At 52.9% G+C, this 16,069-nt stretch overlaps 3 protein-coding genes across 3 annotated transcripts; all 3 read right to left on the bottom strand.

Annotated features, from left to right (window-relative positions):
- Positions 1-529: 529 nt before the first annotated feature.
- On the bottom strand, positions 530-2,747 carry SPSK_00448 (cystathionine gamma-synthase; the record flags this gene model as incomplete). The annotated part of the gene is made up of 3 exons (XM_016727417.1): positions 530-2,435; positions 2,517-2,611; positions 2,700-2,747. 3 exons carry the CDS (start codon positions 2,745-2,747, stop codon positions 530-532), a joined length of 2,049 nt encoding a protein of 682 aa, XP_016582597.1.
- Positions 2,748-4,361: 1,614 nt separating this feature from the next.
- On the bottom strand, positions 4,362-6,089 carry SPSK_00490 (uncharacterized protein; the record flags this gene model as incomplete). Its single annotated transcript, XM_016727458.1, has 1 exon — positions 4,362-6,089. The coding sequence occupies one exon, from the start codon at positions 6,087-6,089 to the stop codon at positions 4,362-4,364; it is 1,728 nt and encodes a 575-aa protein (XP_016582596.1).
- Positions 6,090-12,609: 6,520 nt separating this feature from the next.
- On the bottom strand, positions 12,610-13,469 carry SPSK_00578 (essential for mitotic growth 1; the record flags this gene model as incomplete). Its single annotated transcript, XM_016727544.1, has 2 exons — positions 12,610-13,116; positions 13,140-13,469. 2 exons carry the CDS (start codon positions 13,467-13,469, stop codon positions 12,610-12,612), a joined length of 837 nt encoding a protein of 278 aa, XP_016582595.1.
- Between the last annotated feature and the right edge of the window lie 2,600 nt (positions 13,470-16,069).

Below are 16,069 nucleotides of genomic sequence, written 5' to 3'. Positions count from 1 at the left end.
GCGGACGCTTCGATGCGCGAAATGGAAGGAGAGATGCAAAGAACGACTTGCGCTAATTACGGACTATGCGGAAAGAGTTGGAAGATAATAACGTGACTTAAGAAAGTCCAGAGAAGGACGGAATATGCGAGGTGGCGGAGACGGTGACGGTTCTCGTGAAGAAAGATGGCAGCGCGACAAAGGACAAGTCGCGATGGTCAAGTTTTTATCTTGTCATTTTACCGAGAAGGAAATCACGAGGGGGCTAAAAAAGAGGGGGAGACGCGGCCTGAGGACTGCTACCGGAAGAACCAGCCACAAATAATTACTATTGGACACTGCAAAGTGCCGCGTCTGTCGCTGTGACTCTCTAAACGGGTCCACTAATTTCAGCCCAAAACCTTCTACGGAGTAATTACTGCGACATATTCTGTACAGGCTTAACCACGCGTCCTGCAGCAAGAATATTTGAATTTTATCCAAATAGCCATATTCTAGTACACAGTTATGCTCAAACAAATAACTGGGACTCGCTACCGTCGCCACAATCTCAGCGGGTGTTCGCTGGTGCCGCCGGTGCCGCCGCCGCCGCCGCCGCCAGAGCTCTCTCAAAGCACTTGCGCAGCGCAGTCTCCTCCTCCAAGCCAACACTGACACGGATCAAGTCCGGGTCGACGCCCAAGCTGGCACACCAGTCCAGCTCCTGATAGTGTGCCAGAACGACATAGGGAGACGTCAGTGTGAAATTTGTACCTAGGGAAGGACCCTTGGCCGTTTCGACGGCATCGTAAAAGGCAATGGCCTGGGCCTTGGTCTGGAGGCTGAACGACAGCAAACCACCGTAGCCACCGATGCGGTGAGCAGCACCGGTGGACGCGGGGCCTTCCAACGCGGCACCGATGCGACAGGCCTCATAGTTGGCGCGGGTGGGGCCGTACTTGGGGTAGTTGAGCTGTTTGACCAGAGGGCTCGCGCGCAAAACATCACAGATGGCCTCGGCGTTGGCGTTGATTCGGTCAACGCGCGTGGCAAAGTCGCGGCTGTTGCGCTCCATGAAGATGGCATCTTCGGGCCAGTAGGAGTCGGGGTCATACTCGGCGGTGGCAGCCTCCTTTAGTTTGGCATAGATGGCCTTTTGATGACGGTTCAGGACAAGACTTCCACCCATGACGTTGCAATCGCCCGAGAAAATCTTGGTCAGGCTGCTGACCACAATGTCCGCAAAGGGCAGCACGTTGACATTGGCAAAAGTGCCTATGGTCTCGTCGACCACAACGCAAAAATCATACTCGTCGGCGAGCTTGCGGATGCGAACCAGGTTCGGGCACGTCAGCAGTGGGTTGCCAGGGAACTCGCAGAAGAGGCCAAGGAAGCGCTCGCCCTCCTTCAGACGCTTCTCGAGATCGTCGAGGTCGGCCTCGGATGCGTGGCCGTAAAATAGGCAGCCGGCGCCAAACTTTTCCAAAATTTTGAGTGTGTCCACATATGGGAACCCAAAGTTGATGCTTTTCAGGTGGGCATGGTCCGGGCGTGCACGCAACAGGAACCGGTGAGCGCTGAAGATGGCATTCATGCCGCAGGGAAACAGGTAGACATCGTCCTCCCGGACGTCCGCAACACCGCGGAATTTGACATCCACAGTGGCCGAGGCGGGCGTCGGCGGTGCGCGGCTTTGTTCGAGGTCAACATCGTTGTCGGCTGTCATAGCACCAGTGATGCGCCGTATTATGGCAGATTTGGCACGGTGGACGAACGACAGGTCAAGATTCCGCCCAAAACGCTCCTCAAGGAATCTTGCTGTCTCTTCCTCGTCTTCTTCGCCGGCGCCACTGTTTGGCGAAGCAGGGCGGCTGTTGCCGTGGCCGTTGCTGTTTCCATTAATAGCCGTGGCAGCTGGGTTGGTGGTGTTCTGTGACGCGGTGGGTGCAATGGGAGTGGCTAGAGTCTCGCTCTGCGACACAGGTCGGCGGTACCGTTTAGGACCACGGAATGGCTTCACGTCGGGCACCACTTGGGGCGCAGGGCTCGGGGCAGACGCAGTGGCCGACGGAGGCAATGTGACCGCACCAAATACAGGGCCGTCGTCTTCCACTCGTACCAACAGGCCCTCGCTGAACAGCTTGTGGCAGTATTCAGCACGGCGACTTGACACACCATCGCCGGAGTGTTGCCAATATTGCTTGGCAAAGGGGAATGCACTCGGTTGCATGGTAACGGCCGAGATAGTTGGCGCCAGTGTCTGGAACGATGCGCTTTCCGGCTTGGACGAATCAAGGGCCAGGTGGACGACATGGAGGCCGTCCAAGGACGAAGGCTCCGTGGCATGCTTCTCGATGAAAGCCTTGCACCGGGCGGCGGCCGCGCGGCTGGGGAAAAGAATGGCCGTCTGACCAGGCTGACCAAAACGTGCAACGATACTCGCGGCAAATGCCTTGATGAGGTTGTGGATGAAGAATCTGAACGGCGTCAACCAGCTGCCCAGACCACGCCCACAAATAAACCCGTCCTACAGTACACTGCTATGCGTTTCAACGTACCTCGGGTAGCCGGTGACCATCTTTGAAAGAACCCATGCCTCACCCTCCTCGTAGCCAACATTTGCTTTCCAAGTCGGCAAAGACACGCTCACGGCCTGATGCATGCAAGTCAACAAAGTGCCCCCAGAGCCTGTACTGGTTCATCACAAAATTCGTATCGGGGATTAAAATCAACAGACGTACATGAGCCGTGTCGGCCGGAATGGACTCGCCCAGCCCAATAAAAGTCATTGTTGAGTCAGATGCAAAAGCGAGAAGATGGTGCGCGTATACAGTAAATCTGGGACAAAATGATTCCAGGCGGCGAGCGTCTCGGAGAGGATCCAGTGTCGTCTAATTCTCCGGTAGGACGAATTGTGTTGTGTCAATGACGGTATGTGAGTTTGCCTGAGACACTTTGAAGGATGTTGGGTCACTACAGCAGTGAAATGGCGCCAGCGCGTGAGCGAAGGTGAGATTAGGCCAGAAACCGTTATCCACAAAAGGGGACAGTGTCGATAAAGGCCAAAAAAAAAGTACGAGGCAGTATTGGGCCCAAAAAGAAGACGAAACTTATTTTGCTAGGAACAAGCGCGGGTCGAATGGGGGAGAAGCGACTCATATGAGTCAACGCTTTCCAATGCGGGTATTCGTCGGGTGCATACTTTCTCGACAACAGCTTTTTTAACGTTGTCACAGATGATGACATTCATACTATGTTGCACCGGGCCAGCCATGGACAATCGCAAAAAACCTTTCCTCCCATAGCGGCATGGTCTACCGGTGGCTGCCCTTTCCTAGACACGGCGACAGGACTGAATGAAGCTAAAAAGAAAATAAGCTCCGCTACCGGCGATCGGAGGCCACTTCCACTCCACAACCACTCCCGGTTTACTGAATATCGCTGTAGTCGATCAGATAGGAACGGAAAAGCGAGGCCTGCATACGACACATATATTGTTCCAGTTGTCATCCGCCTGGTGTCGTAATTTTGTGTTGCTCTGCGGTGTTCATAAACAGTATCCCACGGATGACGAAAGGGCTTTGATTTCTTGATACGTATATTGTCCTCCCGCTTACCCAGTCAGCGCCATCCGCCACACTGAAGAATCTCACAGTCTGACGTGCCTGTATATTAATGCACGAGCATCCTCCCAAAGCTGTCGTCAAGCCGAGCTAATTATGTTACGTCGTACTCCGTTTGACATACTCCAACTCCCCTAACAGTGTAAATTGCTTGAAAAGACCCCGCCAAAGCCTGCTTGGATGCACCATGCAGGGTGCGAATGGAAGGAGAAACAAAATGTGATGACATGAATGCGGGGAGTGCAAGAATGCCCTGTGTGGGGGCCAAGGCTCTGTCAATTGTGAGTGCCCAAAGCACATCTTGGAACACTGGAAAAAGGTCAGACAAAGGATGCAGTGTAAACGATTGTGTGTCATTGGAAAACAATGATCATAAGCGGTCTCGATCCAATAAAAATGGTTGCCGCAGTTCGTCCGATGTTCAGCCACCCGAAAGTGTTGTTAAGGCAGTTTGCTCTGTTTGAAATATAAATAATACACTCAAAGAAACCCTCGGTCCTTACTTGGTCGTTAGAAAGTATGTAGGCGCAGAATGCTCGTGTGTGAAACAAAGAGTAGGCGGGAAAATAAAAATCCAAGTCGTGATCATGAACGAAAGTATCCAAAAACTAGGCACCAGATATAACCCAAGCCAGGGCTAAATGAACAATAAGACGTTCCAGAAACCGTAACATGTAGTCAAAAAGAAGTAGCACTTATAGAAACAAGAACAAAGCCGGGCGGTTTGCCTGTAAGGCACACTCCGACATGCAAAACAATGAAACCACGCCGGAGAGCAACTTAGCGGCGGTGCCGCCGACTGTGGCTGCGGCTTCCCACACAGCTGATACTGTCACTCGGCGCAACGCTGTCGTTATCGTCATCGTACAAGAACCGGTTATCGTCACCAAACTGGCTGTCATCGTCCCATTGGGGATAGCTACCACCAGCGCCGCTAGGAGGCAGGGGTATGTTACGCGCGGACATATAACTGCCAGAGCGGCTCATACCCTGCCGCACTGGAGCACTGCGGCTTGCGTTAGGCGGTGTCGATGGTAGCCGACTACCCCCACCGCCACTTCCACGGATGGAGCGGTGGCTGCGGGCACCGGACACGTAGTTGTCTGGTTCCGCACGATCTGCGGGTTCAATACCATGGTAGTCATAGGTGGAGCCACGGCGAGACGAAGAGAGTGCAAGCGGGGGGGCCCCTGCCGGCCCGTGCCGAGAGGATGAGGAGATGTAGCTTCCGCTGCCACGAATCTCGCCGTCTGAGATCATGAGCGGCGAGCGATCGAACGCCGCCTCACTGCGGGCTCGTGACCCTGAGCCGCCAACTGACCCACCACTCGGCCGGTACTCCCGCGACGAAGTGAGTCGACCGCGGCCGCTATCGTAGTTGTGCACATCTTCAACTTCGCGCGTCGCCTTCTGAGAACGTCCTCGCATGCCTCCGTCATGGCCACCATAGCGGCTTCCTGAGTACTCCTGGTACGAATCCGGGAAGGTGGACCGCCGTTGAAACGAAGGAATGGCTGTGGCATTGTCGAACTCGTGTCCATGCGAAGAAGCGCTGCGCGAACGAGAGCTGCTGTGCATGACAGAATAGGTAATAGCAGCGCCAGCGGCGGCGCCGACGGCGGCCATGCCGAGCATGCCCGCAGTGCTCATGTTCTTAAATGACTCCCGCGATGAGTAGCGGGACGAAGACGGACCCTCATAAGAAGCTCCGGATGTGGACGTGGCGCTCCGGCGTAACGTGGCCGTACGGCCGCGGCTTCCTTGGTAACGGCTTGAAGACGAGGCCGGGACAACATCGTGGTAGCTGTATTCGTAGGAGTTAGGCATCTCGCGAAACCGTGAGCCGCTGCCAGAGCGGGGACTGAAGAGCTCGGCTGAGGGTGTGTCGTAAGAATAATATAAGACGCGATTGGGGTCGTAGTCGTAGTCGTGTGCTGGGTGGTGCCTAGAAGGCGATCCACCGTAATAAGATGGATAGCTGTACGATGCTGGAAAATAGGCTACCTCCATGGTATTGCCGTCGAAATCGGTGACGCGAGCGCAGATGTCGCTCTGTTCAAGAGAAGCGGCGCCGGCGTTAGCGGTTCCGATTGCGGTGGCAGAATCGCTCTCGAAACTAGCCCGGGTTCCAATAACGGCAGAAGACCGGGGAAAGGCCTTCAAAGCAGCTGCATGGAAATCGTTGACGGCGTTGAGAGACGTGGCGGCGAGAACAAGGTGCGAAGTGCGTAGTGGCTTGTCTTTTGTCGGGACAACTTGGCGAATCTGGAAAACTGCCTCTTTGGACCCAACAGCACCATATGACAACGCTGGCTGAGTTACCGAGAGAATGGTAGGACTTGTTGGTTGTGGTTTTGAGGAAAACGACGGTAACAATAGCGAATGTGTTGACGAGGTTTGAGGAACAGCAGGCGGCGATGGGATATAGCGAATATCCAAAGGCTGAGTGATTGCGGAGTAAAAGGACGACGCCGAAGGCAGACTGCTAACCTCGACAACAGGCTGCATGAGAATGACGAGGGACGTCCCAAGATATGTAAGTGCGTATTAGGGGTTTGAGTGACCGAAAGGAAACCGCTGCTCCCGCCTGTCTTCTGACCAAGCGCTTGCTGGGGATCGACCAGGGGGTGTGGGTTTCGATTGGAAGAGTGTGGTAGCGGAAGAGCACAGGGCACAGGCAGAGTTCCCAGCGGCAAGGCGATAAAACCGCGCGTATCATCAGTTGAGTAAAAATGATAGTGTGGTTGAAGGAGGTGTGGATCGGCCTCTTGGCTCGGCCAGGTTCAAGGAGCAAAAGCGATGAGCTGGGCAACAGGCCAAAAGAGCGGTCTTTCAGCGGTCGACAGCAGGATCCCCAGGAAAAACGATAGTAAGGGCAGGAAACAAAACAACTGGTGCGTAAATGGTGCGCAAAAAGAAACGGGGCTGTTGTGGGTGAGCTGAGGCGAGAGGGCTGTGCAGGTCGATTGCTGGGGCGGCCTGTGGCTACTGGATGGTGGCCCTCGCGGTCTTTGCTGCTGAGTCCATTACGATGTCAATGCCACTTTCGGTTATGACCGTGTTGTTTTTCGGAAGAGAGTGCGAGAGTGTGACGGGCGGCGATGGCACGGCAGGGGCGAAAGCGACAAAATTGCGTATGCGATGTGATGAGACGACCGTGAAGTCACAGGGCGGTTTTGTGAGTGTCTGGCCCGGGTCAATTGCAAGAGTCTGAATGTGTTCCAGCAAGGAGTGTCGTCTCTTGTCGGCTTTCCTGTCGTTCTCAACTGTGTTTGTACCTTTGCCTCACGCATTGCCAGTCTCGTCTTTCTGATGCGTCTCTCTCACCAGCAGATGCCCGTCTCTTTATCTGCTTCTGTCCGACGTACCCAATATACTCTCTCCAGACCGTAACTTGCAGCGGGTCGATTGCCAGCGCATTGCGTTGTCACTGTGGCTCCCGGGCATTCACGCATGCCCAGCTATCTTGTCTCGATAGCCAGGTCATGACTGGCTCAGTCACTTTCCTTTGGGCGTCACGTCGGGTCGACATTATGCTGTTCAGTATTGCAGGGAGGCGACAGGATGATGTGGCGTGACTGTCTCTGGCCCTTTCTTGCTGGGTCGCCTCAGCACAGTCAATGCAGCCTGCCCTGAGGATCTGCTGGATGACGATAAAGCGCATGGATCAAAAAGGAAAGAAACTATCATCGACCGAGAGCATCCGGTCGCTCTACGCTGTGCCTCTCCACCAATCCACCAGCCTGCACAACTATCTGCTATGCACGAGACAAACGGCCGCGTGGTTTCCGGGCGGGCAGCCAATGCGACCACAGTTTACTGTTGTTTCGATCGCTCATGTACGAAGTACCAGTGACATCCATCGGCGTTCCAAGAAGCTTCCTTTTGTTGCCCTGACGAACCTGGGTCAACTTTGGCAGATTCTGCAGGGGTGCAGTAGTGAAGGCGTGGGAGTCGACGGGATAGAAACGACATAATTGGATGCACATTGGTGCACAAGAAACGGAGGGTGTGTGGGTGTAACCGGTTTTCGAAAGTGCGTGCAGCGTCTTCGAGAGACGTGAAATAACGAAGGCGAGAAAGAAGCGATGGAATACTGGAGAGTCAACCATCGAGGAAGCTCTTTCTCTTTTTGGCTATACTGGTCTGATACGTTTCGATGTTCCAAGGCCTTCCACGCTCCTTCCGTCTTTTCGCGACCGCGAGCGTTAAAAATGCAGCCCTCCACGCTCTTGTGTCCCGCCGTAACAGCAATATCTGGCATCTCACAGCAGGGCAGGAGCCATGCACAAACCCGCACAAATGCAGCCATTCGGGCAGCCAGTGACAAACGTACCACGTAACCGCCGGTGGCCGGGAGTAATGAAAAGTCTACAAACACCCTGCATCGAGCACATTTCGTAACTCGCGCATGCCGCATCTCAGTCCAGAACCTGCATGGGCACGCATCGCTCTGCCCGTGGCTGTCTCACAGGACATGCCCAACAGCCACCTGATCCTCCCCTTTTCCCCGTTTGGCACCCTGGCACCGTAAAACGCCAGGCACAAGGGCAAAACACACGAGCACAAATTCACTGAGTCAGGAATGCGAGAGGGCCCCGTGCTTCGATGTCGTCCGCTGCCGATTTGATTTCATGATAAGACACAAGAAGCCACGAGAGTTTGGGAAAGTTGACAACATCCAGCACGTGCACAACCAAGCCAGACCAGGCAGGCACGTTACAACAGCGATGCCTGGTCGCTCCTTCCTGTAAACGTACTTTCGAGTCTCCTTCCAGTCTCCTTCCGAGCCACAGGACGAAATGAAAAGGTCAACAACCGTTCCCCAAACTAGAAGTCTCTGTTTTGTGTTTTTGCTTTTGTTTTTGGAATGCTGCTGTTAGCACCACCTTTCCCGCCACTGCCGATCCAGACGGGCGCCAACAACGAAAGCGAACAAAAGGGACAAAGGCCGGGAGGGGAACTACTTGGCTGCTAACACCGCGGGCCGCCCGCCATTAGCTTCAACCACGAGCGCTTCTCGGTTCCAACTTTCGAAAGTCAGATAGATTTGCGTCGTCATCCCCGCACGCATCCTTTCCGCCCTAGACGAACCTTCGGTGACCCTGGCGGATAAGAACAAACAGTGGATTACGACGTAAGATACGGAGCAACTAAGAGACAGCACGATTGTGTGGGCGCGACAGGGGGCAAACGAGAGCAAAAGAAGGACATTCATCACAACATGGCCCCAGGCCAGGCCCCAGGCCAGGCCCTGACCCGGACCCAAACTGGCTCGACAGGTCCGGCCAGTGGGTGCTAGTGGGAACCAGTGAAGCCCAGAGGCAAAGAGAAGGACCGAACCATCTCCTCTTACATCCAGTCGCACGCCAATTGCCGTCAGCCCGGCGGAAGCAGGGGCCAAAATATATACACGTGGTTGGAATAAGGATACGTTTATTTCTCACAGTGCAGCTTGAGCTCTCTGACCCAGCCATGCTGGGTCAGGCCAGCCAGGCCTGGCCTCTCAGTCCCAGTAGCCCATGAGATAGTACCAGAGCGGAGGGAACATCTTCTGGATCACATAAAACACCCGTCGACCAATTAAATTTCAAAGGTGCAGTCTGCCCCCAGTTGTCTGCCCCTCCTCAGTCCTCTCTGCCCAACGGTCACAAAGCCACATTTTCAACCACAAGATTCGCCAACAAACGGCGAAACAAAACTACATACGACATACGACATACGATATACGACGTGCAGAAGAAGTACCAGACAGAGCAGAGCGGAAGTCAAACAGTGACACTGAGCTGATGGAGCTGGGAAGCGCTGCTCTGACCTATCAGAACAAGCCCTCATCTAGCTTGCCACTGTGGCTTTTGTTTTCTTGTTGGTCACTGTACGATTGGGAACTCTTATTTGTTAACCTTGATTGCTTTACGTGCATTTTTGCCCTGCTGAGAGCTTGGCAGGCAACTCCACAAAATGTGGCCGGTAATGCGAGATGCTTGACGTGCACTTTCACACTAGGTCGAGGAGTGGACGTGAAGAGGCCGCCGCGGGTGTCACTAGTGGACAATGACAGCTGGAGTGGATGAGAGCAGTAGTAGCCAACGCGAACGATGAACAACAGCTCGACATGGTTTGCTGATCCTAAAAGAGGGACGTCAGCGAATGCCAGGTCGAGGACATGAACAAACGCATTTTGTGACTTGTCATTTGTCTCCGCCTTACACATTGTGTGCCCGGTTTGACCTTTCTGCACTCCGTACATGACCACGGCGGTACGCATCACAGCATGAAACCAGCGGCGTCAATGGTGACGAGCAACTGCCGCCACACACGTGAATATTAACACTCAAGCACAAACGTCAGCTCTGGATGCCTTGCTCAGAAACGGGATACTCTTCGATACCTTCCAGTTCGCTCGTTCTGACATCGATATTTTGCATGTTCGCCCGAAATACCACAGTTCCGCAACTGGGCTACAAGACGCCGAAAGGTAAGACGTGGCATGTGCAACAAGAAACGGGTCTGATCTTTTTACTAGTCCTCTATAATTGCCATGCCATCGTGCACAATCCAACCAGGAGCAACGGCAGCAACAGCCACAGAAGGAGGGCCATCAATCGCCACGCTTACCATTCCTCTCCAGAACTAATACAACACGAGGCGAGGAGATTCTTGGGCAGGCGGCACGGGCCATCCTTGCTGTACACCAGTGATAGCAAGCTGTGGTGTAAAGTGCGTCTCTCCAAATTAGTTACCGGCAACAGTGGTCGACGTGGCAAGATGGCCGCAGTTCAACCAACCTCCTCCACATTTACGTCTTAATACATCACAGAAGACCAATATCTAAACTGCATCAACAAATGGCCCCAGCAGCGGTCCACAGCTCCCACAGATATTGACACTGCTCTCCAGACGAAGCTTCGGGATCTCACATAAAGGATTCCGTACCTAGTGGGGGCTAGCTGGTCGCGATAACGGAAAGATTCTTTTGTCCAGCAATCTCCCTTTTTGCAAGGGCTCGTATTTAGTAAAAGTTACGTGATTACTGACCTGTTCTGTCCATCCACTTGCGGGACAGAAGGAACTTGACAACAGCATATGTACGATGTAAGTCCAACGAAGGAGATCCAGAACTAACATCAAAGGCGCACCTTTGAAGCGGGGAGCGCGAGAGAGAAAATAATATAGACACAGTACGCGGACTGTTTGTTCTTCTTCCCGTTTTGTCACTGTGCATGGCCCTATCCACTATCATAGGCTGTTTTTGTTTTTGCGGTAGCCAGTGCAGGAGAGCGACTGAGGCGCCAAGCGAGGAAGAAGCCCAAGTAGGACTAGGCTAGCCAACAGGATCATGACAGCCAGTCAATAGCATACGAAATACATTGGAGAGCGAGCCTCCTATTTCAGCAACTCTGAAGCTGCAGATAATAATTACTAAAAGATGCCTGCTTCTCGACGAAACGTGTTGCCGGTTCGGGGCTCTCAAGAAACCGACCATCACGTTTCCGAGCTGCTTTATTCACGCGGAACGCAGAAGGAGCCAGAGGACCGCTAAAAGAAGGAAGGAAGGAATGAAAGGGCGCATTGTGGCTCATGTCGCCCGGCATGATGCAGGCAAAAATAGAAATCTTTTTTTCTGCACCACACAGCCAAGTAAAAAGGCTCCGTATGGCAGTCCCTGTTCCAAAGTCGAGAACCCAGGAATCAAGTAACAAGAATAACCTGTGAAGAGGAGATGCTGCATTGTCCGTTCTATACTGAGTAGTTCAGCAATACTATGTACATGCCAACCTTTCTTAGTTGCGGCGTTGGGGTGGCCAATTTTACTTGTCCTTACACAACAAAATCTCGGAAGAAACAGGACAGTTGAAAATAATAATTGCATTTGGTTCGTTGTCATTTCATTCTCTTTAGTATCTAACAATAAAATCTGCCTCACGCTCCTATTAAGCGTGCATCATGCCAAACAAAGCCGTTCCTAATCCCGGTCTCTTGCCCAGCCCTGAACCTTCTGGCCAAACGGAGAAGTTCGCCTTGCCCAAGTTCATTGGCGTTATCCAGCCAGCGAATGTGCAATGTTGACTCTAAGGGATGATTGTTGATGTAGTGTGCATCGTGTGTCGATATTGTCCAATGCTCGCTCGTTCCTAAGGCTCATCGTGTGATCACTTTGTCGTGCCTTCTCCCAGGTCTGGGAACGTTCCCGTTTGGATCTCCCTCTCAGCTGCAACATCCCCGAATAGGGTTATCCTTCGCCTCGCCTCGACACGCACCTTTCCCCTCAACCGCCCCGTTCGCTTTGTACCATAATTTCCCTTCGTCTCTTTGTCATCTCCGTCTCGTCCACCCCCCCCCCCCCCCCCCACCGGCTATCTGGTTAATGGTATAACGTGGCAACCGTGGCGGTAGCCAAACAGCAGCGGAAACCGCGCCGGGTGCCGAGACGACGGACAAGTCCCAATAAGGAAAGAAAGCTACCCAAAAGAGGAACAGCCACAAGAAAACAAAAGAAAATATGGAACAAGTTGAAGTGTCCCAAGATGAAGAACCCCTTGTAAATAGAGCGGCTTCCTTGGATCCGGTGTTGAACGCCCCATGTTTTGGTTGCAAAAACAGCAGACAGCGCAAAGCACAGATGTCGACCCAAACACCAGACAAGACCTCCAACCCAGGCAAAGTTGCTGCGATGTTGTATCACAAAACACCGCCCAGAACGGTCAAGCTGTCGTAACACAAACAGACGCACGCAAAACCAACAGCAACAACGACAAGCAAAATGCGACACTAGTTGAGAAAGAGAGAGATAGGGGAGGCACAACTGCCCCGTTGCGGAAAGGAGCCAGCTGGTCCCAGCCGGTCCCAGCCTGTGCCACTTCTATCCCCATGATGGTTTAAAGTGTTGTAGCCTCTCTCCCCAGAGGGTTTGTTGTAGATTATCACTGGTCTTCAAGCACAGGATCCCAAAACCATCCCCTCTGTGTTCACATATCGGTTTGTAAGAGATACGGGTCGTAAGAAATGACCAGACAGTGCGGTGGCCTTATATGATATCCCACGAGTCCTCGGCGGCATGGCAGAACTTGCTGCATGCAACACTCGCGGAAAGGCTGTAGTTGCTGATAGAAATTTTGTCGTCAACGTAAGCATCGGCAAAGTTGTCAGGCCCTTTGGCCATGGCACCGACAAACACGCAAATGCTCTCCTTGGGATCCAGGCTGTCGATGTAGCTGCGGACAGGTTGCACCTCGGCATCAAAGCTCAGCGTCACCTTGCGGCAGTTTGGAGGGAGGTGGTCTGTGATGGGGTTCTTAATCACACGAAGGAGCTTTTCCTGCGAGTTAGTAGACCGGATGGAAAGGCGGTGGAGCAGCTGCACCATGAGACCGGCGAAGCGCTTAAATGTACGTGGGATGCGGACAGTGGGGGAGACCTCGATCAGGACGTCCTTCGCCGTCAGGATGTAGATCTGGAGTTTGCCGGCTTTGTTGATAGGCGAGTCGAGGAGGGTCAAAAGGCACTGCGTCCAGGTCTCAGTACACGACGGTGCCTACCAAAGGGTTATAGGAATACGTCGGCGGCGCGCGGCCTTGCGACAGGAGAGGAAGAGTGGCAAACCTGGTGAGTGATGTCGGGCCGTGCGTCACTTATGTCTCGGTTCATCTTCCGCATGACGCCGATGTGCTCGTCGCTGTTGAGAAGTGAGTACTTCTCGTCGCGATGTGCGACGCCCATCCGATTAGCCGAGCCTCCCTGGGATGCGGCGCGGTAGGTTTCGAGGCTCGCATTGGCAAGCACTACAATCAGTCTCCGCGTGTCTTTGTCAGACGAAGCGACGGGGTGGTGCTGCTCCGCGACGAGCTGTGGCAAGGCCGGGGGCGGCAGAGACTGGGTTCCTGTCATTGTGGGCGGCGGTGGTTAGGAGATTGCTTCGAGAAAATGGTTGGCAGAACAGTTTAGCTGAGAAGGCAAGAGAGGGGGGCCTTCGCAGATATTTTGTTTGGGAGGGGGCCCAAAATACTCGGCCTCGTATGTGGCCGCCTTGGACGGGAGGTCTCGTGACTCCATGCGCGTCGCTGTGGTATCTTCCGCGTCAAGGAGTCAAGGATATGAAAGCCAACGAGACAGATGCAGCCGCAGCCAGCCAGCAATCAGAGCCACGGCCGACAAAGCAATTGTGAACGAAGCATGTGGACGACAAATCAAATGCTCGGGTCAAAGATTGCCATTTCCAGGGGTGTCCAACTTACTCTGTCTCTTGCCCGCACGGTGTTCCGGAGACGACATTGTGGTGGAATATTTGGACGAAAGAGTGCGAAGAGTTAAAATTGAGCACGACAATAGTAATAATAACCAAGAATAAATGCTCAGACGAGAGTCATATAAAAACAAAACTGCGTACGGAGAGGTTCCAAAAATAAGGGTAAGGACGACAGAGACAGAGAGAATAAAAGAGGACAGAGAGGGGAAGAGTAACCGTTGACGAGGGAAGGCGGGTCGTCGGGTTGGAAAAATTCGTTGAGTACTTTTACGACGATACAAGTACGAAGGCTGTCACGTGAGCAACTAGTCCAGAATCGTGCCTTCTTTGGCGGGAAAATTAGGTCAATTGACGGCCTTATTGACATGTGGCCATGAGCCTGTTTTGTTTATCGTCCCTTGGGCCCAAACGTGATGTTATCACGGCCTATGAGCCCTTTAGGAATGGAACTTTGTTATAGCCATCTATGTTGTTTTATGGAGGATTTGGGAATGCTCGACTGTGAGGCGAAGATGCTGTAACTTTCTCAACAAAAAAAAAGTTGCACGTGACCGTTCTCATCTCGTAGTTTTTTTTTTTTTAACGTTAGGCGTCTTCTTCGAACCGGATCGCGCCAGTAGCCTCGCCTCCGTTTGCTATTGCGAAGCTCCTGATAACCCAATGACTTGCCTCGCTTGTGCTACTACTACTACACAGTCACTCAGCTCTGCCTTTGGAAGGTTGAAACGCTCTCGCTCGGTGTGGCGCGGAAGCGTCCCTTAAAAGAATGCCAGGAACGTGGCAGTACTCATTAGACGAGTGATTTATGTGGCGTTAGCTATTCGGCAAGCACTGAGTAATTACAGGACATAAATACAGCACACTTGGTTGCTGTATTTCGCTGTGTCGCTGTACGTTCCGGCCAAGGTCCCAAGCCATCCGAAGTACACGGAAGCTGCCATCCCTGGCCAGTCAGGTACCGCCCCAGGAACGGTTTCTCGTTTTAACGCCTCGCTGAGCTCTATGGAATTCGTAAGTTTCTACTTTCAGTAGCCTTGAGCCAGCCCCGTCATTGGCCCGTCATTGTGCACGCCAACATGATTCTTTGCGATGGGCGGGCAAGCGCGGTTGGGACAGATAAGTCAAGACCACTCGGAACCGCACAGGCAAAAACAAACATTTCCACTATGCGGCGACTGGGACCTGTCGCATCTGTCATCACAGAACCATTTTACAACAACGACGCAATAGGGTAATACGGATGTGAGCATGCGTATCATTTCCGACGGATAGATCAGATTATGAATCGCATAATCCGAAAGGAGGCACCTGGCTTTTTGAGCACGTTGCTCCGTGTAGCAATGCCTTGGAATGGATGCCAAGACAAGACAACTTCTCATACATTACCTCCTGGTCCGTTTCGCTTCTTCTTGGGTGCAGAGGTTTTCTACATCCAATTTCTATGTTCCCGAATGCAGAACTCTAAACCCCGTCCGGACAATATAAGTCTGGGATTCGACTCCGCAATTCATCTAGGAAAAGTTGTGCAGTGAGTTTTCTACCTTGTGCCAAACTTGTTTCTCAGTATCGGAGCCGTCACCTAGCGCCAGGTGTCTAAGTCGTATTTCAGTCATGTTTGGACAGGGGCCTCGTACATTGCTGTTTTGATCGACGTTTCGTCACAGTTTAAAAGACTCAATGCATTACAATATCCGGCGAAGCATACCGTGCGCTGCCGTCTCCCTGTGGTCGTTTGCTACTCGAAAAAATATGCCGACCTCAGGTAACGTCGCCGTTATTTATTTTACAGTACTCCACGGACAACCCGGAGAAGTGCAAACTGGACGTACGACAGAAATTCGGCTCAACTTGGTGGTCCTGCTATGATGTCCGGACCTTGTACTTCCCGCTGCAGCCTTGATGGAAACGCACGGCTGGTAGCAAACTGTCGACGCGCCGCTTTATGAAATACCCATACCATAGCACGACTTGTCCAAGTGGAGGAAAGCCGGAAAAAGAAACAAGAAGCGAAGAAAATAATCAGGCCACTTTTTGATCGGGGCTGTAACCATCCCGACGTCTGGCGGCATCTAATAATAATCCTCCAGGTTAGCCCGAGCAGAGGCTTCTGATGGGATGGATACTCTTCGACGAAGGGCACACAGTGCGTGCCCTTGTTGATACTACATATCGCCTTGCCCCAAGACATGAAAACGAGCCCTGAATGGGGTGCGAACAGGAGCTTAAGTGTGCAAGTTGTGGC

The sequence above is a fragment of the Sporothrix schenckii genome (assembly GCF_000961545.1).
Source record: "Sporothrix schenckii 1099-18 chromosome Unknown Cont49, whole genome shotgun sequence".
Taxonomy (NCBI): domain Eukaryota; kingdom Fungi; phylum Ascomycota; class Sordariomycetes; order Ophiostomatales; family Ophiostomataceae; genus Sporothrix; species Sporothrix schenckii.
The sequence above is the reverse complement of the archived record's forward strand: the minus strand, read 5'-3'. Positions and strand labels throughout refer to the sequence as shown.